Raw genomic sequence first — 24,414 nt, 5'->3', positions numbered from 1 at the left:
CCTCTCTCCCTCCCTCCCTCCTTTCCTCCCTCCCTTCCTTCTGTCTTTCCCCTCCCCCTACCCCTTTTTCCTTCTCTCTCTCAGAGCAAAAGAAACTAGCAAGTATAACCTTGCATTTATGTTGAACTACAGTACTATGACTACATTTTAGTATAACTAACTAAAAAGGCATATTTCTTTTTGTTATTGTTTGCTGTTTAAAATTAAAAAAAAAATAAATAAGTGCTTTGTAATAGAGAAATACTTTGATTAAAACTAAGTATTTATGAGGGAGATGACCCCTGGAGATACCAGCTGGGAGTGGGAAAGAAAGTCAAGTAAGGGAGGCAGGCATTAAAGGGCATATTATCCAACAGGTTGCCACGTGGGTCACCAGGAACTCACCTGGCTGGGTGACACAGGGAACTGTTGCACAGCATGTGCCTCAGAGTCATCCCACCCAAAGGCACAAGAACAGAGGCATTTGCAGACACACTCCCATGAGTCAAAAGGGTGGAGGAGGGCTGGCCCCAGGGCAACAGTCCCCTGGCACTCCTCCTCTGCAGTGCCTTCACTCTGAGGGTGGATCAGGGATGAGAGAACATCCTAAGGCTGAGAGAGCTAGGGACTGGCAGAACAGAGCACTGGGGGTCTGAGGATGAGGACAAGGCACTGACAGCACCTGATACAGAGGCATTCAACTTGCAGCAGGAAAATCAGGCTCAGATGATGAATGGAATTCATAGGATGAAAGGAATTAGGTACATAGCATACGTATGGACACAAAGAAGTACTTTTCTGCAAGAGAAATAATTGTTAGTATTTACTTGAAAGACTGTTACTCTATTTTCACCTGGTGTTTTAATGACTTTTAAATCTCATGAAACATGGCTACTATGCTTTTTCTTCCTTCTTTCTTTCCTGCCTTGTGGGTTTGTGTACAGTTCATTTGTCCCCTGCTCTGAATGTCTTGCTGGATTTGATAGAGTTGAGTGTTGGTTCTCTTTGTGCCCAGAGTTTCAGCTCAACAGAAAAGTCCTGCTCTTCCTGGGGGCATTTTCTCTGGGGAGCTAGACCTGCATTCGATGAGCCCAGGCGAGCTGCCCACTCACCAGTCTGCCCCTATCCTGGGTCTCTGGATCCTCTGCTGATTGGAGTGGATGAAAGAGGCACTCCTAAGTGTGCCAAAAGTCAATGACAAAAGTCAGCTCCTAAGGACTCTCAGTATGGATATTTTCCTTTCAAATCCTTTTCAGTCAGCTTGAAGGAGCTCTTTCTAAATGGACAAGCTATCAGGATGACGTCCGGCAGTTTTCCAGCTGGATGGACGGTGTGGAAGCCAGCCTCAATGAGTCCGAAAGGCAGTGTGCAGAGCTGCGGGAGAAGGTGACTGCGCTCGGCAAAGCCAAGGTTAGAGCTGGACTTCAGGTGCCAAGTATCTCTTATGGGCTTTTTTTTGGATACCACAGTTGGATAAAAATGTTACCTGCATGCCAGGACTGCACACATAGATAAATTATATTTTGGCCTTGTACTATCATTTCTCATGGCTTCTTAACTTGTCATTATTTTCTTAGTAAAAATTTCCTCTGCTAGGAAAATCATATACACCTATGTTTGGGGACACACACCATTTAAAATTTAGCCACTTAATAAGACCTTTTCATATCCTCTACTGTTCACCACCAGGAAGTAAAATGCTTCTTTATATCAGGTCCATTTGAATTACTACCTATGTGCACTTTTTCATAACATTTTCATATTTGTATAGGACTGCATGTGAAGATTTTTTTAAATAAATAATATTAAGGGTATGATCTTTAAACTATTTCTAAGTCAAACATAAACTTTGGGAAACCTTTTGTTTGTGGCTACAGCCCTGCTCCAGGGCATGTTTGTTGGAATATTGTGTCCTAAGCTGTCCTTATTACCTTCCGCACTGAAATTCTTCAGCTTTTGTACTCTCAGTTTGATTCTTGTGGATGGTTCCATACTGAACATACTGACTCATTTTCCCGGGCTCCTCCTTCCTCCTCCTCAGTCACATCACCACTAATCCTGCTGATCCATCCTGTTCTCCTGAACTCCAGTACACCCTAATTTCTCACCTTGCTTCTTATCTCCATCTCCTGTTATCTTAGGTAAACATCACACCTCCCCTTCACTTGCCTCTAAGACAACGTTAGTCTCCCCCAAGGTCTGTAAGGATTTTCATAATCTCCTCTGCCATCTTCCTCTCCTCCTCTCCTTCCCTCTCCTCTCTTACTGAATCTCATACAATCTCTTTCTTCCTCGAGGCCTCCTCACTTTGCCTCTGCACCTGACAGCCTCCACTGACCTTTCTGAATTAGTGCAGAAATTGTTTTGGCTGCAGTACCTCTTAACCCAGCTCAGATTGTTCTATTCTCTCATAGCACTTGTATCATATCTCTTTGTAAATTTTGTGTCCCTCACCCTCAGTGGTTAGAGGTGCTTAATTTTGTTTCCTCCCAAGCATTTGGCTCTTTTTCAGATGCCAAGCAAATGATGAGTGGAAGTCATTTGATCGACTAAATGTTCTTATGTAACCTATGCAAGTCCCTTAATATTCTAGGTCTCTTTATGCATCTGTAATTTAGTATAATCATAATTTTCTGCTTCATAATGATTTACATTTATTACCTATTAAAATAATTAATCAGCTAATTAATTAAATTATATATCTGTTCAATCAGTATTTATTGAGAAGTTGCTGTAGGCAGGTATTGTGCTGCATTCTAGGTGAATAAAACAGGCAAAGCTGGGCATGTGTGTTGGAATATCATGTCCTAAGCTGTCCTGGAAACGTATACACCAAGCAATAAGTAAACAAATCCATAAATAACTAGTAAGTTAGTACTATGGAATGTGAGATGAAGTAATTTGGAAAGGGCTAATGTAGATTTTTTGAGATCAAGTCACAGGGATGGTCTGAAACAGGAATGTATACTAAGCCCTAAAAGACTTAGCAAAGAAAAAGTAGTCTGGGAGGCAGTTGGGGAAAGACAATTCCAGACAGATTAAGTAGAATGGGCACAGGCCCTGAAAGAAGCAAGGACCTGGTGCAATCAGTGATGCAGAGGAAGGCAGGGTACTGCTGGACCAGAGAGAAGCAGGCAAAGGTGCCACGGGGTGATCAGGTCCAGCGGGACCTGACCACGTGTAATTCCATGGCGGTGACCCTGAGGGTTTTCTACTCGTTCCTGCCACAGATGGGGAGATAACTGGTATTTTAAGCTGGGGAGTAACATGTTTTCTTTTTCAATCCTGAAACATTTTACCACAAAGGGATCTGTGGGGAGTATGGGACAAAGGATGGGGCAAGAATTGGTGGCAGGAGCTCTGTCTAGGAGACAGCTGCAAAGTCCCAGTGAAGGATGAGGGCGCCTGGGCTAGGGAGCTTACAGGAGATGTGGGGACAGTATCATGATCTCCTGGTAGGTGGAACTAACAGGGCTTCATTATGGATAGAAGGATGGAGAGGCAGGAACAATGAAGACTTCCAGATTTCTGGATTAGCCATCTGGGAGGAAGTGGTAGCGTTTACTGTTTGAAAAAGAGGTTGAAGGGGAAGTGCGTTGTACAGGAGCTGGGGCAGAATGGGGATGGGGCAGAATTGAGCAGCCCATTTATGGAGAGATTAAGTTTGAGAAAGCCAAGTAGAAATTTAAAATAGTTAATTGCAAAATAGTATCTTAAAGGAAGATCTGGAGCAGATATGAAATATACACAAAGACAGATATGCCTGTGTATATTCACATGTGTATCTATATCATTTAGATGTGTAAAGTGATAGGTGGATGGGTGACTTGAGGTCACTTGTCAACTATGCACTTAAAGTATTTTAGGTTTAGTAGTATCACTGATACAGTGGTACATGGAGTAACTGTTTTATTTATTTATTTTAAATGTTCTCTAGTTGTTAAATGAAGAAGTATTGAGTCATAGCAGCCTGCTGGAGACCATTGAAGTCAAAGGCGCGGGCATGACAGAGCACTATGTCACCCAGTTAGAACTTCAGGATCTGCAGGAACGATACCAAACAATCAAAGAGAGAGCCAAGGTATGGCTAACCAGGCTCCTGGAGACCCACCCAAACTGGGGTGTTTGGAGCTGTGCTTATTTCAAGGCTCACTGATATTCAGTAATGACACCCTTGTAAGACCAGATAGAGCAATAGAAACAAAATGGATTTTAAGATTTTAAATGCATCTCTGGCAAAACCAAACAAAAACTTTCAAAATATTGTAAGCATTTATGAAAATTGCTGAAGTAGAAATAATATTCACTAAAAATTTCTAGAAATGTGCCAATTTGACAAAAATCTGTTGGAGCTTTATAATGAAAACTTATAAATGCTACAGTCTATCGAAAAATGAGATTTTTTTTAAAGTAAGAAATAATCATAATATTTATCATTTTTCAAATAGACCACATGAAGAAAATTAAAACACTTTTTAAGAACATATCCTACCTTATTTGACAGTTTAGAAAAGTAAATCCAAAATGAGCCCAAACTCTCATCTAAGGCACAATAAAAAATATTCAATTTTCATCATTAACAAAAGTGAATTTTTATGAAAAGCAAAAATTCTGTGTAATGTTTCACAAAAAAATGAGAGATCAGGGAGTTAATTCAACAAAATGATCTTAAAATCCATTTTAATTTCTGAAATATTTGTTTCTCTATTTTGCAAATAAAATTTAAATTCTTATTCTCCTAGGAAAGCGTTCATATTCTAATGATTTAAAAATTGTGCTTTTCTAAAATTCCAAAAGTGGATTCATAGGGCACTTTGAGACTATGCATCATAATGCATCACTTTCTCTCTAAATTCTTCTAAATGCTAATTGCAGGAAGTGGTTACCAAATCTGAAAAACTGGTTCGTCAGCACCAAGAGTATCAGAGAGACCTACAGGCCTTTCAGGTGTGGCTGGGACAAGAACAAGAAAAGCTTGACCGATACTCAGTTCTAGAGGGTGATGCACACACCCATGAGACAACCTTGCGGGACCTTCAGGTAAAATCTATTTTATCCTAAAACAAAGATTCTTCCTTCTGAATGTGGAATTATTTTTTTGAGCAATAGAACCTTGAATTAATGTGACCTTGAGTCCTATAGAGAGCTGATGCATATTAACTACAGTCCTGGTAATGTTTGATCCAGAGCATTCTGGGAGTTTGGTAATAGATGTGAGTTGATCATTTTGTGGGCAGTTTAGACCAGAAGGACTGGCTGTTGGGCTATTCAGCCCACTACCAAGGTGGCCCCTAACAGGAGCAGCCAGAGATCTAGAATATGGTAGTGACTGACACTCCTGCTTTGCGTGTCCCTGAAAGAGTCTTGTATGTGGGACATACACAGGAATTGATGAAATGTGATGCTACTCTGAGACAAACTGGTAGAAATATCTTGGACAATCTAGTTTCAAGAAGAACCTCCCACATTGCTGAAGATATAGACCCAGAGTCAGAGTTCTAGAAGAAGAACTAGAAGAGCTAGAAAAATTATTGGCTGTCAGGCCAATTAGCTGCAATCTACGGTGAGATGTCAGACATTGGGGAAAGGGGTAGTAACCTTTCTACTTACTCATTCCTTCCATTCATTGAATACCTAACAGAATGCAGATGCCTTACTAGTTTCTTCAGGTACGAATGATTGAGTTATTATATCTATATCTTCCTTTGAGGAATTTGCAATCTGGTAAGTAATGCAAACCCATAGGGTAGACAGCTATAATAATGAGGTAAGGCCAACAATATACTAATGCAAGGGATCTTATGGTGTCATCAAAGAGGGGGCCCTTAATCTTACCATGAGAGGTGGGGAGGAGTCAGTAGCATGCCCCAAGAAGGGGTTCCCAGGAATATGATAGAGATTTGGAGAATAGTCAATGAGACCACTCCATGCCCCATCAGTAGTGTGTAGCAACCTCCTAACGAGCTGTCAGGCAGGATTAAAACTGGTTCATAATTGGGAAAGATGTCCCTTCAACTTGGACAAGATGGAAAATCAGGGGCTTTTATGGTTATCATGGATATATAAAATTTTATTTCTGTTGGGTCTCAGTGTTATGATGTCAAGAGAACAAGTTTTGGACAGCAAGTTTGAGCTGTCATCCTTGGTAGGACCTGCCTCATTATGTGACTTTAGGCCCAAGAGAACTCTGACAGTTTCAGCTACAAAGTCATTATGCAGATTAAGTGAGAAGGGAGGGAATCTTTATTTAAATATCTGGTTTATTCACAAAATAAACAAATAGAAGCTAGAATGGTGACAATTTTGTGTGCTTGCTCAAGGGTCTTATTCATCCTACTTTAAAAGAATAAGATGTCCTAATCCTCCAGGCTTAGCTGCTGTAATTTATTTGAGTACTGTTGACTGTTTTCTGTGAATAACCCTTCTCAGCACTTCATTCTGGACAGGCAAAGGAACTGGGCCAACAAGTTACCAGATGTTTCTCTTGTTTCTGGTCAGAAGAATATATTGCACTTCAGTCAGATTAATTGCCCAAACCTAACTCCAACCTCTGGCTTCCCAATCATTAATTCTTATACTGTCACATTTGGGTCACTACATATGTTCACAAGCATGGAGGACGCAGAGGCAGGAAGCAGTGGTGGAGCACTGTGATGCTCCAGGTGGGAACAGAACTCCTTCAGGATCCTGCTGTCCTCCTGCAGTGGTACAGGGATCCTCCAGCAACATGGCCCATAAGCAGGAGTTACTTTATGTGAACCAAAGCCCAAATTTGAGTCATAGAAAATATATCTACATCTAAGTATCAAACTGTTTTCTTGTCAGCATAAATACTTGAGATATTGGAAATATAAGAATTTGCCTTGGAGAATGATGATTTGTGTAATAGATTAAACTAACTATCTTATCATATACAGGAAGGGTGATATACTAGGAATATTTAATAAACCAGGGCAGTGATCAGTTCACTCCAGCTCCTGGCTCTAAGGTCTGTGTTTTAAGTAGAGTGTTTCTAGAACCCCACCACCACTCCCTTCATGTGCTATCTGCGGCTGTAAAACTGCTACACTGGCAAAGCGGTTATAGCATAAAAGGCCCATGGAGCCTAAAAGGCCCCAAAGGCCCATGGAGCCTAAAATTCTTACTGTCAGGCCCTTTTTATAAAAAATCCACTGACCTTGAATTAGGAAAAAAGATTACAAAAAACTACCTTGGAAATAGTCTTAAGAATTTTGGAACACAATTACTGTATTTGTGGTCATTTGGATGACAGTTTTACCATATAGATTTTGTTCTGTTTCTGTGTACCTACATAGTCACATTACATCATTCTAGGAGTGACTTTATACCTGAAGAAAAATGTTCTATTAGTTGGAAACATTTGAGATTGCTATATTTTCTGTAAAAATGATCAGATATCAGCAAATTCAAATGGTTATATGTAATAGTAAGTACTTCTTTCATAATACTATATTTTTACCAAATATGTTGGTACCTTGAACATTCTTGGAGACATTTGACTTAATTCCTTTTACTGTAGATGATCATATCAAGACATAATATGGATTAAATTTTTGTGTGACTAGAAATAAATGTATTTCGCCTTGTTTTGCCAACATCTTTAAAGATACAAGATTTTTTCTTTCTTAAAGAGTCTATGCTATGCTACAAGTTCAGTATGAATCAAGTCTTAGAGCTTATGCTCTTTGGTAATTGGGGGCTTATGCCTGAGCGAAGGAAATATATTTGTACCTGGAACACCTGGTGGGCAGGTGTATTGAGTCAACCTCCCAGATTTGTGTGCCTCCAGACACAACTTTTCTTGACCACAACATTCCCTAGGGTATAGCTCTGGCAAGGATCCCGCCTTAGCAAAAAGGGGACCCATTGTTCCTTTCTCAGCCACAAGTATAACACTGAGCTCACTTAATGTCACAGTACCAGGCCTCAGGCACTCTAAGCTGATTATGAGCCATAATGAAAGTAGGTTATTCTTTTGAACAATAGTCCTTTAATCATGAGTGGTTTTGCCTGTAAACTGGAAAGTCAAATATAGTACAAATCATCATGCAGTTAGATAAATTCTCTCACATCCCATATTTCAAGTATTTATTCAGAAACTGGTGATTGGAAAAATTGGGGGAGGGGGTTTACTGTTGATAATTTTAATTAGAAAAATTTCAGAATCTTTTTCCAAACTTGGGAAACAATATTCAGTGTTTGGTACACACTTTTTATAGCCTGGAATGAAATCATTACTTCTGGCATGAGGTTCAAGCTGGTCCAGTTGGCTTGGGTGAGATGACACAGGTTGACCCCCCACAAACGTGAGATATGAGGAGTGACAGCCATACCTTTGGTCCTCAGGAACTGCAAGTGCACTGTGCAGAGGGACAGGCACTGCTCAATTCAGTGCTGCACACCAGAGAGGACGTGATCCCATCAGGCATCCCCCAGGCAGAGGACCGGGCGCTCGAGTCGCTCCGGCAGGACTGGCAGGCTTACCAGCACAGACTGTCTGAGACCCGGATGCAGTTCAACAACGTAGTGAACAAGCTGAGGTTGATGGAGCAGAAGTTCCAGCAAGTTGATGAATGGTTAAAAAAAATGGAGGAGAAAGTGAGTCTCAGGACCGGACGTCAGTCTAACCGAGCCACCAAGGAATTACAGTTACATCAGTTGAAGGTGGGACTCGTGGAAATGTCTCATCCTGTCAAATCTTGCATATTTGGTTTCATTTCAATATTTAGCAGCTGCTTGTCCAAGGCTTAGATGTCACAAAATTAATTTCTGCTTGCCTAGAAATTTAAAATAAATGGACCATTCTTCTTCCAGTAATTATTTTGTAGATTAGTCTTTGGTAGAATAAAGTTTAATGGAAATATTTCGTATTTTCTTCTCATGCATTTTTACCTTGCTTTGTAAAAATACATAAATGATAGCATGATAATCATTTAAGTTTTTGGTTCTAATGTGATATTGCTCTTATGTGGTATATTCATAATTTAAAATTAGTCTTATTCTAATTTTTATGCTACTTCCATGCTCACATCTAAAATAATGCATATACCATGGGATTTTTTTTTATGATTCACCATTTTTATAACCAATGTAGATGCAACAGATGACATAAAACTTATATACCACTTCACTTTTTAAAAATTATTTTAACTAGTATGGAGATTCCTCAAAAGACTAGAAATGGAACCATCATATGACCCAGCTATCCTACTCCTTGGTATTTATCCTGAAGAACTAAAATCAGCACACTATAGTGAAACATGCATATCAGTGTTTATAGCAGCACAATTCAGAATAGCCAAGTTATGGAACCCGTCCAGGTGGTCATCAACAGATGAATGGATAAAGAAAATGCATTATGTATGCACAATGGAGTTTTATTCAACCATAAGGAAAAATGAAATTATGGCATTGCCAGTAAATGAGTGGAGCCCGAGAAGATCATGCTAGGTGAAAGAAGCCCAACTTAGAAAGTCAGGGGTTGAGTGCCTTCTCTCATATGCAGAAGCTAGAGAAAAATAAGGGGTAAAAAGGAGCTAGGAGATCCCATGAAAATAGAAGGGAGATCAGTGGAATAGAAAAAAGGGATAGAGGAAGAGGAGAGAAGGATGGAAAAGGGAAAGTCTGTGGGATAAAATTGGTCAAATTATGCTATGTACATATATGAATACTCCACAGTGAATTTCACCCTTATGCAGACATATATAGCACCAATTTTAAAAAGCTACAAATTAGTAGAAGGAAGACCAACAGAGTAGAGTAAGGGGAACATGGTGGGGAAAGGAAAGTCCGTAAGAGGAAGCACTGGGAGTAAAATGGAGCAAATAATATTCCATACACATATGATTATGTCTAAATGAAGCCCCAATATTACCTATGACTAAAATGCAGTAATAAAAATGTCTAAGAAGAGGGTGAAAAAGGTTTTTGAACTGAAGTATAATACATGCAGAAAAGTACCCAAACTCAGAAGCATACATACAGTTTTTATCATCTTGTTGAAAGACAAATTTTTCACTAAGATTATGTAAAATATGTTCTCAAAATTATATCTTGCGATATATTCTAAACACATGCTGAAATCATGCTTTATCAAGAAGATATCCATAGGTTTTGTCTTAGTCAACAAAGGCTGGGGGTGAGTCTCTCCCTCTGATTCTTTGTCATTTCAGAAGTGGCACGATGAAGTGGCGGGGCACAGAGATGAGGTGGAGGAAGTGGGCGCCAGAGCACAGGAGATCCTGGACGAGAGCCACGTGAACAGCAGGATGGGCTGCCAGGCCACACAGCTGACCTCCCGATACCAGGCCCTGCTCCTCCAAGTCCTGGTGAGTGCATTGTCGGCCACTCAACGAGGCGCCAGCCCGTCTTCCCCTCATCAGCCTCCATCCAGGAAGATGCACATCAATCCTCAGGGGCCCTGGCCCAGGTCTTTCATCTGTGGCTCCAATTTCTCTTTTCTTTCCTAGGAACAAATAAACTTCCTGGAAGAAGAGATCCAGAGTTTGGAGGAATCAGAATTCTCTCTCAGTTCCTATTCCGATTGGTATGGCTCTACTCATAAAAACTTCAAGAATGTGGCGACTAAAATTGATAAAGTAGATAAAGCCATGATGGGGAAGAAGTTGAAGACCTTGGAGGTAGGCACACATTCTTCAGGTTTGTCTCTGATTTACCTTCTTCCTGTCACCTGCTGCCCCATTCCCCTCTGTAGATAGTGGAAACGAGTGTTCATCCTGACCACACATTTGATGATCCTTGATTCTGCATTTCACTCAAAACTCCAAGGTTAAACACTCTTTAAACTAAAAGCTGGCTTTCACTTATTTGTGATGTGTCATATATCTAAATGACATGTACACAGCTGCCCACAATGTCTTGAACTAAATTCCAGTTTGTCACTTGACTATTAAGAGAGAAAAACATCTATCTCAAATTTATGATTTGTTATGTTTTTTTGCCTTAACAAAAAGTTTTAACTCAGACCTCTACGGAGATTGCTGAGAATAAGGGCACCACAAGTTTGTTTTTTTTTTTAAGCCTTTGATTTAGAAATAATAATAATAATAATAATAAAAACTCTATTAAAGTAATGAAAAGAGAGTTTCTGATTCCCGACAGCTCAGACCTCAGAAGTTTATTTTAAGGGATATAGAAGAACAAAAAAATGGGACTTAAAAGCCTTTTCTTTAAGAGGAAAGAAACTAGACTACCTGTATCTGCTTTCTATTCACTGACTTTTGTAGGTTTTGTTAAAAGACATGGAGAAAGGCCACAGTTTGCTAAAATCAGCCAGAGAGAAAGGAGAGAGGGCTGCTAAGTATCTGGAGAATGGCGACGCAGAGACATTAAGAAGAGAGATCCATGACCACGTGGAGCAATTGAAGGAACTGACCAGCACTGTTCGGAAAGAGCACATGACCCTGGAGAAAGGTCTTCACTTAGCAAAGGAATTCTCAGATAAATGTAAAGCCCTGGCCCGGTGGACCACAGAATACCAGGAAGTCCTACGCGTTCCTCAGGAGCCCAAAATGGAATTATATGAGAAAAAAGCTCAGCTATCCAAATACAAGGTAGTGCCTGGCTGCCACAGGCAGATGTGGTGGAGGGCTTGTGGGTCCCCATGGGAGGGAGGTGATTCCAGGTGTGCACCTCCCCGATGGTGCTGATAGCCTCCCTGATGGCTCTGTTCCACTAGTGGCCAGTGATGTCATTGTAGTAAGTGAGTTTATTTAACTAAATACCTTGCCTTGGAGCTATTTTTCCATTCAGGAATCCGATATCCGGAAGTGTGAAAGGAGAGAGGGCTGCTAAGTATCTGGAGAACTGCGAGGCAGAGACATTAAGATGAGAGATCCAGTTTATTGATTGTGACAATCAATATATGGAGAATTATCTGGAGGATCCCTATACCTGATAGTGTGACCCAGGTATCGGGATCCTCCAGATAAATCTGCTGTCATCAGGACCCTGTACTTATAAATTTTACCTTTCCCCTATGAAGGCTGTCACTCATCCTTTGATATTGAAGGCCTTGAAGCTGGCCTGTAAATTGAAAATGAGATATCATATCTGAAAATAATAAGTTCTACCTAACCAACTGTAGCTAAACACCTTAGAAATTTTTGAAAAAATATATGATATAGGTACAGATATTTCATCTGCTCAAATTTTTGAGCAATTGGCAAAGCTTGTCTGTAAATAGTTTATGTTTTTGAAGGCCTGAATGAGTTAGTGATGGTCTGTAAGAATTATAGTGTTAGCTTCCTGCCAAGTTTTGGAAGCTTATGCAAACATCTCCAACCAATATGTCTATTCTATGGCGACCTCACCGTCAAACCTGGCACTTCTCTTGGAAGATGCTACATAATTACCACAGCCCTTCCTTCTCCCCCATCCCCACACCAAATCCCTGAAATGTTTAAATAGCACTTTCAACCTGTCTCAGCATGGTCAAGGCTGGAATCCATTTCCCTAATGCCACATTTAAACTATGCTGGCACAGACTTCATGACCTCAAAATCAAAAGATAGTGGGTCTCATTCTGTTTTATGTTTTGCTTTCTTTTGTGTTTTTTTCTTTCTCTGCTGAAAGGAATGAAGTAGGAAAAATAGAAAATATATTAAATTTAGCCAAACTTAATTCTTTTCCATAATCTCTTCTCCATATTTGAAGGGCTGTCTGAGGTCCTGCTCTCCCTCTGTGTAGCCCTGTGTTATCCCTGATGAGCCACACCCTCCTTGGTGATTAGACTTCCTGATTTATAACGTGTACATCAGGTCTTTCTGTAGGTGGGTCATGTCAAGTGTTCCGCAGGTATGTGAGCTGACTCTGGTTTTTCTTTCTTACTTGTTCAAGTCCCTACAGCAAATGGTGCTGTCCCATGAACCATCAGTCAACTCGGTGAGAGAGAAAGGTGAAGCTCTTCTGGAACTGGTGCATGATGTTACTTTAAAGGACAAAATAGATAAACTTCAAGGTGATTACCAGGACCTCTGCAGCATGGGAAAGGTAAGGGGAGATCAGAGATTCAATAAGAATGTATAATTGCCAAAATGTGATCCCTAGCGTCTCCTTCTCTGTTAGATAGCTTTAAGAACTAGTCTGGGTAAGTATTTTTATCAGCTGCATTTAAATTGCATAATGTCTATTAATTTTTTCCATCCCTGGTAGCTTTCTTTTTACTCATTTATTTATTGTTTTGGAGCGGGGAATGAAACCCAGGGCCTTTCAGGTGTTAAACATGCATTCCATCATTGAGCTACATCCCCAGCCCCACTCCTAGGTGTTTTCTGATATAAGTAACTCTGCCAACCCTATGAATTGCCCTGGGGTTTTTGAAATGCAAATCAGTTTTGAGTAGGTTTTCTCTTGAAAGTCATCTCTAATGGGCACCTGGTTTTACAGGAGCATGTACTCAGTCTGGAGGCGAAAGTCAAAGACCATGAAGACTACAACAGTGAGCTCCAAGAGGTAGAAAAGTGGCTGCTGCAGATGTCTGGCAGGTTGGTGGCACCTGATCTTCTGGAGACCAGCAGCCTGGAGATGATTACCCAGCAACTGGCCCACCACAAGGTACACCTGTTGTCTGAAGAGCTGACCACAGGGCACTTAACTGTCCTGTGTGTGTGTGTGTGTGTGTGTGTGTGTTTATGTATGCACATGTGCACACATGAACAAACAGGTATAGCACTGGATTATAATGACTGCATCTAAAGAATGAAGTCTGAGTCTGACTATTGAGGACAATTGAACTGGATACTTGGGTGAATCAAGAAAAATTCAATCCTGGCATTCAACTTCTGAAAAGATTGTTGAAAAGGCAGTGATGTTTCTAGCTTATATCATAATTGTTGGAATAGTCATAAGAGATGATGCTCATGAAAGCATTTTGTGAACCACAAAGTACAACACTGAAGTGAGATGGTCTTATCTTCATTAATATGCGTTTTGGTGATTACATGTACCCTATGGCATATGGTCACAATTTTATGGAATAAATTGTTGGTGATCTTAATGGTGATCTGATTTAGCCATGATGTAGTCAATATCTGGTGGTATGCTCTAGGAAAGCCAGTTAACCTCTCTGGGCTTTAGCATCCCTGTTAGAGGTAGAGGTTTTATTTAACAAATATGAATAGAAGAGTAATTACTGTACATAATACATGCTGTTAGGCACTGAAGAGGTCCAACCTTGTAGATGGTCTATCCCTTCAGCAGCCTTATGAAGTAGTAGCTCTGTCCCAGCTTGCTTCTTTTCAGTCAGGTGTGTGCAATCTACTGACCTAACACTGTTGGAAAAAATGGCAGACCAGCACTGCTGAGGAACCATTGGAGTTCCCCTTGGGCATATTGATGTATCAAACCAGGCAATCCTGTGTTGGAGTGTGTCACTTGTCGTTAGCATTTTGTAGCAATAAGGAAATTAAAATTGGATTTGAAAAAGTTGACTCACCACCCCCAATCGATCTATGAGAACATTCACTAGAGAATATGTGGGAGTATGATGGTGTGAGGTAGAATCCAAGAGAGCTTTGTCTGAAGCTAGGGACTCTGACAGTGACTGCTGTGTAATCTTGAGTATGTCATATGAGGTCTCTGTGCATCAGTCTCGCCATCTGTGTAACAATGACAATACACATTTACTGGGGCTTATAAATAATTCTGGGGCTATAAGAGGTGCTCAATAAATTGTAAGTATAAGGGCTATTCTATTAATATAAATATTATTAGATGTAAATTAGATACTATATAAATTTATTATTAAATATTAAAGATATTACATTATTAAATAAATTGCATTAAATAAGGGCTGAGGATGCAGCTCAGTGGTGGGGCACATGCCTAGCATATACAAGGTTCTTGGTTTAATCCCCAGTACCAAAAAATTTAGATTAAATAATAATTAGCTTGTTTTAGATAAAAAATTACAAGAATTATAATTGGTAGATTTGACAAATGGATGGCCATCCCATTATCTGTTAACAATACTGTGGAACAGATCTCTCTGGGACCACCCATGAACACATTCTAGTCTTTAAATTACTTCTTCATTCCCTATGAAAGTATCCCTGCAGAAATACATGTGCTTTTTCTATAATTTGTTAATATGTAACCAAGATAAATTGCAAAACTCTTTCAAAAAGTTTATTACATGATGAAAGTAGTTACCTTAAACTTTCTTTTGATGAACAGGTTGTTTCGAACTACTACTAAAATTCTTTTTGAGTTTTATGGGTTTTTTTGTTTGTTTGTTTTTTGCAGGCAATGATGGAAGAAATTGCTGGTTTCGAAGAACGTTTGGACAGCCTTAAAATTAAAGGTGATGCTTTGATCAGCCAATGTGCAGACCATCTACAAGCAAAGCTGAAACAGAATGTGTGTGCTCACCTGCAGGGCACAAGGGATAGCTACTCGGCAATCTGCAGCACAGCCCAGAGGGTGAGCACCACAGAACGTTCTATGACAGTGACAAATAATGGAGAAAGGATGTGCAGCCTAGCGGTTTTCACAAATAGAAGAGAAGCCCCAGTCCTTGGGAAAGTTTTGGTGTGTTGCCAGACAGGAAATTAGAGAACAGGTTTCATAATATCTGTGTGAAAATTTACATCATACATTTGATCAGTATTACTAAGTGGAAAATTTCATACATTCAGTTTTATACAATCTCTTTATTACAATAATTATGAAAAACTTCTTAAAAGTTCTCTTGATTTTGTTTACTTGCATACATCAAAACTTTCTTCTAACTTGCAATTTATTCCGTAACACTAGAATTATGTATTTCATAATTTTTGCAATCATTTTTTGTGATTCTGTGCAGCCTGGGTTCTGCTCTAATACTCTAATATTCTTATGTATTAGTTTAGAAATTGACAAAGGGAGTATCAGTTTTGAGTTACACTTTTAATGGGTGTATTTTCACTAAAGCACAATCTTCAATGTTTTAGAAATAAGTCTAAGATGGGTAAGAATTGTTCTTTTAATAAAAATTTAGTATAATAAATAAATTGCTTTCTATTATTTAAACAATTTAAAATGATATGACAAAGATGTTTTTATAAGTTTTCTAAGGCCTTCCATATGCTTTTGCTACTGGGCTAGCCAGTAAGAACTAGTGAGACAGAATGATAGGGAAGATGATCTGTGTTTATCATGATTTTAAAAAAAATGGTCCTAGTGATATTCAGACTTTTGAGACTTGAAGTAATCATTTTCAAAAAGTTAAGAGCAAAAGAGGGTAATTGCAAATGATGATACAGTGGAAAAAGGAGAGAGAAGAAAAAAGTCAGAGGATGGTATGTGGAAACTTTCTGGTGAGTTCATTTACTCATTTTGCAGGGACATTGAGCCCTGACTTTATAGCAGTGGTTTTCTTTTTCTTTTTCTTTTTCTCTTTCTTTCTTCTTCTTCTTCTTTTTTTTGCATTAGGGTTACAACTTAAGTTTTCAAAAAACACTAGTAAATGTTGGAAAGACAGACATATTTTTTTAAATGCAAAAAAGCTGATAAAACTCTAAGAACATAGTCAGATCTGTACTCCATAATTGAAGTTTGCAAAATGATAGAGCACATAACACCTGTCCTTTTAATTTCTGTTTAGAATAAGTATAAATAAGGGTAAGACTCAGTGTCAGATGAAAATGATGAATTTAACTAATGACATAGGAAAAATGGCAATCAGTTATTAGTTCCATTGTATCAAAAATGAAAGAAATGCCAGTCTAAATTCATATTCTATTTTCCTTTTCTCTTTTAATAGAATAGTTTGCTCAGAAAACATCATAGATTTATTTCATCTTGATCTCAAGGAGATACATAATTATTTCCCAGTGTCTTTTCTGAATAAAGTGAAAACTGGTTAAATGGTTGTGAATTAATTAATTAGATGTAGTAGGAATGCATGAAAGATTCTGGATTATCGTGGTTCTGGAACATAGCTTCTAAGATGAATTGAGGGCATCAAACTGCCTCCTCTCCTGAATTATAATTTGTTCCAGTTTGATCCTACCCCTATGCCAGAAGCCTCACATGATGAGAAACATTGGTTATTTTTTCTTAGGATGGTGTTTTATTTTTGCTTTTAGTTCTTAGCTTAAATAAAAAGAATAATAGTTGTACACATGGGGCAAAGCTGAAGAAACCTCTGACTTGTGTTTATGACAGTTTACTTCAGTGACTGTGTGAATTCTAACCCATTTGGATACTTACATGAACACTGCTCATGTTGTCTTCCCCTAATTAACACATTACATTGTGATTTATGGTTTGAGAAACGACAAACTAGGGGGTGTCCATTGTATTTTGAAACATTTTGGAACATACGCAACTCACTTCAGGAGATGTGTATGGTGTCAGGAGTCCCAGGGAGAAAATGAAACCTGATTCATGAACATCATTTAATGCCAATGGTGTTAGGCTATAGAAAGCAGCTCTCATACCCCCACATGACTTGTTCTATTTCAGGTGTACCAGAGTTTGGAACATGAACTTCAGAAGCAGGTCAGCCGGCAGGACACCCTGCAGCAGTGCCAGGCCTGGCTTTCTGCAGTCCAGCCAGACTTAAAACCCAGCCTGCAGCCACCTCTTAGCAGGACCGAAGCCGTTAAGCAGGTAGTAGACTCCTGGAAGTTTGTTATTCTTATGAGTCATTCAGACATTCAATCAAAATAGATTAAGTGCTTTTATGTAACAAACTGTGCTGGCGCCAAGGATTATAGAAGTCTAGATAAGGTGTGATGTTGACTCTAGTTGAGTTTATGTTCTAGCCGGGAAGATGGATATAATGCTGATGTGTGGACCTGGCAGAGCAAAAGGGATATGGGTTCTGCAACCAAAGAACAACTCCAAAACAATCTGTGTGGTGATTACATCTAAGTCACTTTCTCTGAGCCTCAGTTTCCTTCTATGTAGAGCAATGATTACAAGTACAGTCATTTCTCAGTATCTGCAGAAGGTTGATTTCAGGATATAAAAATCTCAGTTGTTCAAATCCCTTTTGTCAAATGGTGTAGTCTTTGCATATCACTAACAGCCTCCTATCCACTTCACTTCATCCTAGATTACTTATAATACCTAAAGCAATGTAAATGCTTTGTAAACAGTTGTTACATGCTATTGTTTGGGATCAATGACAAGCCTGTACATGTTCCAACAACAACTGTACATGTTCAGTACATAGTTGGGTTTTTCCAATAGTTTTTGATTTGGAGTTGGTTGGATCTGTGGATATGACACCCTCCCACACAAAGGACCAACTTTGCACATATTTCTGAAAGTTTTCATGAAATTCAAATGTCATATCAAAAATGAATGTAAATGGAAAAATCAATGCAAGCTTCTACCACGGGATTTTTTTCCCACATAAACAAGGTGTTTAGTAAATGATTACTGAATAAAGAATGAATGGAATGTTAATTATCATCATGTGAAAAGAACATACTGCAAGCTTAAAATTGTACTGCTAAGAATCCGTCAGAATATGGCAGAAACATTTTTAAAAGGTTTTTACTAAGCAGCTTTTCTATGCAGCATTAACCTTATGGGAGTATATTGTAGAAGAATTTTGTTATAAACGTTATTGCTTCCAGATATGAATTAATGGTATTAAATCATTTAATTTTCTTACCACTAACTGAGATTAATGTAATACATTTATTCATTTAGTCCCCGCAGAGGACTGTCTACCAATTTCATACCCAAAGTATTCTTTCTGGTTTAAATGATTTATGTTATTTAAGTCATGAAATATTCACATAAATGCACATATTATACTTTATAAAAAATGGTATCTGAGTAAATGAAACATGTCTTTCTTTGAGTCAAGGAGAGTGAATTAAGGACAATATTCTTATTTTTCACTAGTCAAGAGAGTCCTTCCTTGTTTTGTGGTTCTTTGTTACCAATGTATTTTTATTCAGAACAATCCAAAACAAAGGCTTAATCTTTCTCCTTTGTTGACCAAGTAGAAATAAAAGGGGTAGAAATAAACATTAATCCTAGTGAACTTTTGCTAGAACAGGATATGATTTACTGTATTTTCCAGCATAAGTTACAACCCCAGGCAGATACTGATCCTTCCAGATAATGAGGCCCTGTGGTACACCATCCCTGCCCATAGTTTCTCTAAATGCTCTGCCCCTCCCTTGAAAGCAGCCAGGGAAGGAAAGAGGTGGTAGAGACACATCTGCATCTCAGATGCACTGAAGGCAAAGAAGGGATTATTTTGTTTTGTTTTCTGTGGTGCAGTCTTTGTTCTGTTAAAATTAGTATTTCCCTTGACAGCTACTGTGTTCATAAAAAACTGAGCAGGCTCTTAGTGGTTGGCTAGTGTACGGAGGTGACTGGAGATTACCGCTGCTCAAGACTTCAAGCAGAGGTAGCCTGGCCCTCAGCCTTTGACTAGTGGCATCACAATGGCTGTGGTCCCAAGATGTATTTTGTATCCCCAGTACCTCTTCTGTGCAGAACACTCCACAAAGTGATAACATGCTCCACGTGACCACAAGGAATAACACAATGACTTGATTTCATTGGGAGTGCCACGTGATTTTATAAGGCATAAAATGTGAATTGCAGGGATGGGGAAAAGTACTATCAGATGTGCCTTTGAAGTTAATTTTAGCAAAATTCCTTTGTAACTGTTTCTGCACTGATAATTTATATTCTATGTCCAGTGCTTTTGGAATTAGGCCAACCATATAAATCCCCAAATAAACCAGTATTCCTTTAAATTAAATATATTGACAAAAATAAAATTCTGGTATCTTATACTTTTCCCATTTGCAAACATTGCTGGGGATATATAACTGTCCCTGGATCATGGGTTCATGATGTGCTTTTACACACTGGTTAGTGACTGATGATAGCACTTGGAAGTGAAATACAGTTCATTTATACATTGAACTTAAAAAGGTGCTACTTCTGACTTAGTAGGAAATGGATCTGTCTTTGTGTTATCTCCATGAGAATTGTCTGTTCAGGGAATCCTTGGTGTGCAAAGGAAAAGATACTGAGATGAAAAAAAAATTATGCCCCATTATTGACATCTAATTGTCTAATGTTTCTATGGGCAGAGCTTTTACCATACAACCTGCTGTCAGTATTGCTTTCCTTCTTTATCCCTATTTATGGAGTGACCAAGAGTCACCTCCCACCACCTCAGCCACCGTATAATCTCATGGCCTAGGAATAGATGGGTCATATAATTTGTTTTCCAAAAAGGAACTTTTTTAATAATAAAAAGTTCTCTCTCTTTTTTTTTAATCCAGTGGAACTAGAACAGTGGTTCTTGACTTGGGGAAAGTGGTGAACTTTGTTCCCAGGGGACATTTAACAATGACTGGACACATTTTCAGTGGCAAACATTGGGAATAGTGGGGATGCTACTGACCTATATTTGGCAGAGGCCAAGAATTCTGTTGAACATCCTGCAATGTACAGGATGCTACCACAAGGCAGTTGACCTCAAATGTCAATAGTTCTGAGATTAAGAACCATGTCTCTGGACTAGAGGCCTAAATCCAGAAAATTGGGATGTATGGTCAACTCCCCTGTTACTTGGGCCCTACCCTCCTACCTGACCTCTGCTCCTGCAGATAACCTGGATAGATTAAAATTGTGTCTGGTTTTCTCCCTTTCCTATACCATGCAAACATCTCTAATTACAACGAGAAGCAGATGGTAGACAAATAGAACCATCAATGTGTTTGAATTCTCTGCTGTGAGTCCCTAACACATATCATGGCTATAGTGAAGACACTGAGTATAGCAAGATTATTTTGGAAATGTCAACTAAACATTAGCAGTGATCCAAATATTTGTTCCCTAAGAGTGTACAAGTCTGTTCCACTCTGACAGTTGCCTTTTTGCAGGTCAAACACTTCAGAGCTTTGCAAGAGCAGGCGAGGACCTACTTGGATCTCCTTTGCTCCATGTGTGACTTGTCCAACTCTTCAGTGAAAACCACAGCAAAAGACATTCAACAAACAGAGCAAATGGTAAAGAAATTAAAACTGCATTTACTTGTCAATTTTATTGCATTCTCTTGCTTGAATGGTAAACATGGTTTAAAGAATATATCTATTGGGTTATTCTTTTATTGGTGCTCCTATACATTATAATAAATAGATAGTTGAACTTCGATCAAGTCATAGAATGTAAGCACACTGACCTGATGACACACAACTCAATCATCAGTTGGTCCCATTCAGCTTCTATCCTTAGCCCCTTCTTCTCTGTTCCATTCCTTCTCTTTTTCCTATTTTCCCATGCTTTTTGTCCTTTTCCATATATTTCTTTAGGAAATATTTAATATGAAGATCCTTTTGACCATGGCTTTAATAGATCAGGGATGCCAAAGAGCATGCCATCTGTCCCAACCCTTCTGACTTATTGGTAATGGCTATCAGTCGTGTGAGAAGGATTCTAAAGCTGTGTCTGGCCAAAGGGGAAAGTACTGTAATGAGTTATCAGTTCCAACCACAACAGAGAGAGGGCAGCACAGAGTCACATGCTCATGGCCACTGCCCCTGCAAGCCTTCAACACTTCAATGCAACACTTTCAGGGGCAAGAGGAAAATAAGACTTGCTTTTTGTACTTATTAAATATTCAGAGAACTACAAGATAATTCAAATTAAAAAATCTTAAAACAGTAAGTGTCTCTTTGTAGTAAAATTAACCTGTCTTTAAAGCCTTATGAAAGACATATAGCTCACATTTTTAATAGAAATGACTGATTGAAACAAATTATACAATTTCAAAAACCAGCAAAGTGAATCTAAAGAAATATCCAAAATATTAGCAACTCAGTGTTTTGCAAGGTAGAAAAATGTACAATAGATAATAATATAAATGTTTCCTAATAAACCCCAACACTGAATTCATGAGTCAAACCGGTGTGTCTACTGAAAGACCCAATGTGAAAACCATGAACACAGCTTTAGAGCTAATAAATTCTTGGAAATTTCTTGGAGCTTCACAACACTGACTAAAATCATGTGGCATAACTCTTGGACATTTACATTCTTTAGAAACTTTAAATCTAAAAGAAAATCTGCTTTTCTTGAAGCAACTAAAGAAGGCTTTTGGAATTTATCCACATGTGAACACACATGCACACACAAGTCTGTGTGGCAGGCTCTGCACATACACCTGTTGAGGAGTTGCCACTCTGGTTCTTTGAGCACATGTGACTGTTTATGGCTGCTGACTTGTAACCATGTGTTTTCTTGAGATTGAGCAAAGACTGGTCCAGGCACAGAACTTAACGCAGGGCTGGGAAGAAATCAAGCACCTGAAAGCTGAGCTCTGGATTTATCTTCAGGATGCTGATCAGCAGCTGCAGAATATGAAGAGAAGGCACTCTGAGCTGGAGCTCAATATTGCACAGAACATGGTTTCCCAAGTAAAGGTGGGAATTGATTTGTCTCCAGGGGACATTAAGGAGGCCAAGATGGTAGAAAGACAAAATGTTTAAACATTCACGCCAGTATGCTTTGGTATCTGTCAATCCTTAAATATCATTACAGCTACTTAAGGAATAAGACAGAGTTGAATAGCCTTCCTTTGGTGCCAGGGACAGACTGATCAGAAATTTTACATTCATAAGCCAGACAAGGTAGTGGCCCTGTGGTCCCAGCAAATCTGGAGGCTGAGATGAGAGGATCACTTGAGCCCAAGAGTTTGAAGCCAGCCTAGGCAACATGGTGAGACCTGCCAAACTCAAAAAGGAAAGACAAGAAACCAAAAAAAAAAAAAAAAGGGAATGAAAGCAAACATTCACATATACTCTTGCAGTGAATGGCCATTTCATCAGGAGACGTTCATTCTACACCTTCCTCCTGAGTTAAACATCTGTCATTCAGCCTGGAGAGCCAGAAGAGTTCACTACTAAACAAACAGGAAATTGTAATTTTTATATTTTCATCACAATATTGCTAAAGTTTTAGGATAATAAACCTATCAATTAATTAAAATGTAATATAAATATCATATTTATTATGTATGATTTAAATTATAATAGAACATTGTTATAAACATAGTAATTGATTGGAAGGGTCAGCATCTCTACAAACTCTTAAGACTTATTTTTTCTCTATAACTATGAATCATACATATATTCTACTGGAACATTGTTTGCAAATGCAGACAAAAGATCAGGGATAACATCAATTAGATTTCTTTTTTCCCCCAAAGCACGAACTTTCAAAAATTTATTAAGAAAACTAAGGTCTAAGTTCAAAGTAAGTTACTTTTCTCTTTAGAAATGATAAGATTGCTTCATATTTATCAGTTTTCCTTTATACTTCTCAAAACAACACAATAAAAGAAAGTAGCACAGTGACTGATTCCTATACAATTGTGAATTTGTGTTCATGAAGAGGTAAGGTACGTTTCAGATTTCATCTCCAGTTTTCTTCATATTAAAGAACTTAAAATGTTAGAGGTGTCATGACCACATTTAACTGTGATATTTGGGAAGGTCTGTTACACACAACCTGCTTTTTCTGGTTTCCTTTAGGATTTCATGAAGCAACTGCAGTGCAAAGAGGCATCAGTGGGTGCCATCTCGGACAAGGTGAATAACTTAACAAAGAACCAGGAGTCTCCTGAACACAAAGAAGTCAGCCACCTGAATGATCAGTGGCTGGATCTATGCCTTCAGTCTGACAAGCTTTGCACGCAGAGGGAACAGGACCTTCAGCGGACAAGAGATTACCACGACCGTATGAATGTTGTTGAAGCCTTCTTAGAAAAGTTTACCACGGAATGGGATAGCTTGGCCAGGTGACAGGCACCCTCCCCTGGGCCACCGTAATGCTAAATCAGAATTTTCTTAATTTCTATAAACATTTAAAATGTCTTATTTGTGTTTTTAACATCATGGTCTATCATTATCAGTATTGGCAAAACATCATGTGAACCTAACATTGTCATATGAATATAAACTCACAGCTTACTAGGTTAATATCAATTTCTTATGAGCAAAACTGAAATGGTTTGTTGTTTAGAAAAAACATTGCTTTTCTCAGTGACTTCAAAGAATAATAGTCTTTGACCTTATGAAATATTCCAAGAATACTTCTATTTTTGTCTAATTACCAGTTATGGGGCTACTATCTAAGAATTCATGAAGTTAACGCTTCTTGAACCTGTATGCTCCCGAGGTTTCTATTCAAGTCTGTAAAGTAATACATCTACATGAGTCAGTCAAATTTGGTTACATTCTAGAAATCAGTTAACAATCAAAATTCACTTAATTTGTGTCCTTTGAGATTCTGAAGTAATGGAACTTCTCTTAGCTTTTTTGTGTGAAATATAAGACTCTTTCCTGCCAGACACTTTGTGTTGTTGTATGAAAACCATTCCCACAATTTTGAGGAGAGAATACTGGGGATTGAACCCAGAGACTC

General features: G+C 38.7%; 1 protein-coding gene across 16 annotated transcripts in view; it reads left to right on the top strand.

Moving 5' to 3' along the window:
• Positions 1 to 24,414, top strand: part of Syne1 (spectrin repeat containing nuclear envelope protein 1) — a 373,023-nt gene that overhangs the window by 176,330 nt on the left and 172,279 nt on the right. For all 16 annotated transcript variants that reach the window (XM_048800010.1, XM_015502320.2, XM_048799993.1 and 13 more), the window contains 14 exons: positions 1,236 to 1,389; positions 3,917 to 4,060; positions 4,855 to 5,019; positions 8,347 to 8,664; positions 10,173 to 10,328; positions 10,470 to 10,640; positions 11,247 to 11,573; positions 12,859 to 13,011; positions 13,408 to 13,575; positions 15,265 to 15,441; positions 17,467 to 17,613; positions 20,874 to 20,999; positions 22,236 to 22,412; positions 23,523 to 23,788. In XM_048800010.1, coding sequence (XP_048655967.1) covers positions 1,236 to 1,389; positions 3,917 to 4,060; positions 4,855 to 5,019; positions 8,347 to 8,664; positions 10,173 to 10,328; positions 10,470 to 10,640; positions 11,247 to 11,573; positions 12,859 to 13,011; positions 13,408 to 13,575; positions 15,265 to 15,441; positions 17,467 to 17,613; positions 20,874 to 20,999; positions 22,236 to 22,412; positions 23,523 to 23,788 — 2,649 coding nt within the window. The remainder of the gene's footprint in view (positions 1 to 1,235; positions 1,390 to 3,916; positions 4,061 to 4,854; positions 5,020 to 8,346; positions 8,665 to 10,172; positions 10,329 to 10,469; positions 10,641 to 11,246; positions 11,574 to 12,858; positions 13,012 to 13,407; positions 13,576 to 15,264; positions 15,442 to 17,466; positions 17,614 to 20,873; positions 21,000 to 22,235; positions 22,413 to 23,522; positions 23,789 to 24,414) is intronic.

Source organism: Marmota marmota, unplaced genomic scaffold (genome assembly GCF_001458135.2).
Source record: "Marmota marmota marmota unplaced genomic scaffold, marMar, whole genome shotgun sequence".
NCBI classification, from domain to species: domain Eukaryota; kingdom Metazoa; phylum Chordata; class Mammalia; order Rodentia; family Sciuridae; genus Marmota; species Marmota marmota.
The sequence above is the reverse complement of the archived record's forward strand: the minus strand, read 5'-3'. Positions and strand labels throughout refer to the sequence as shown.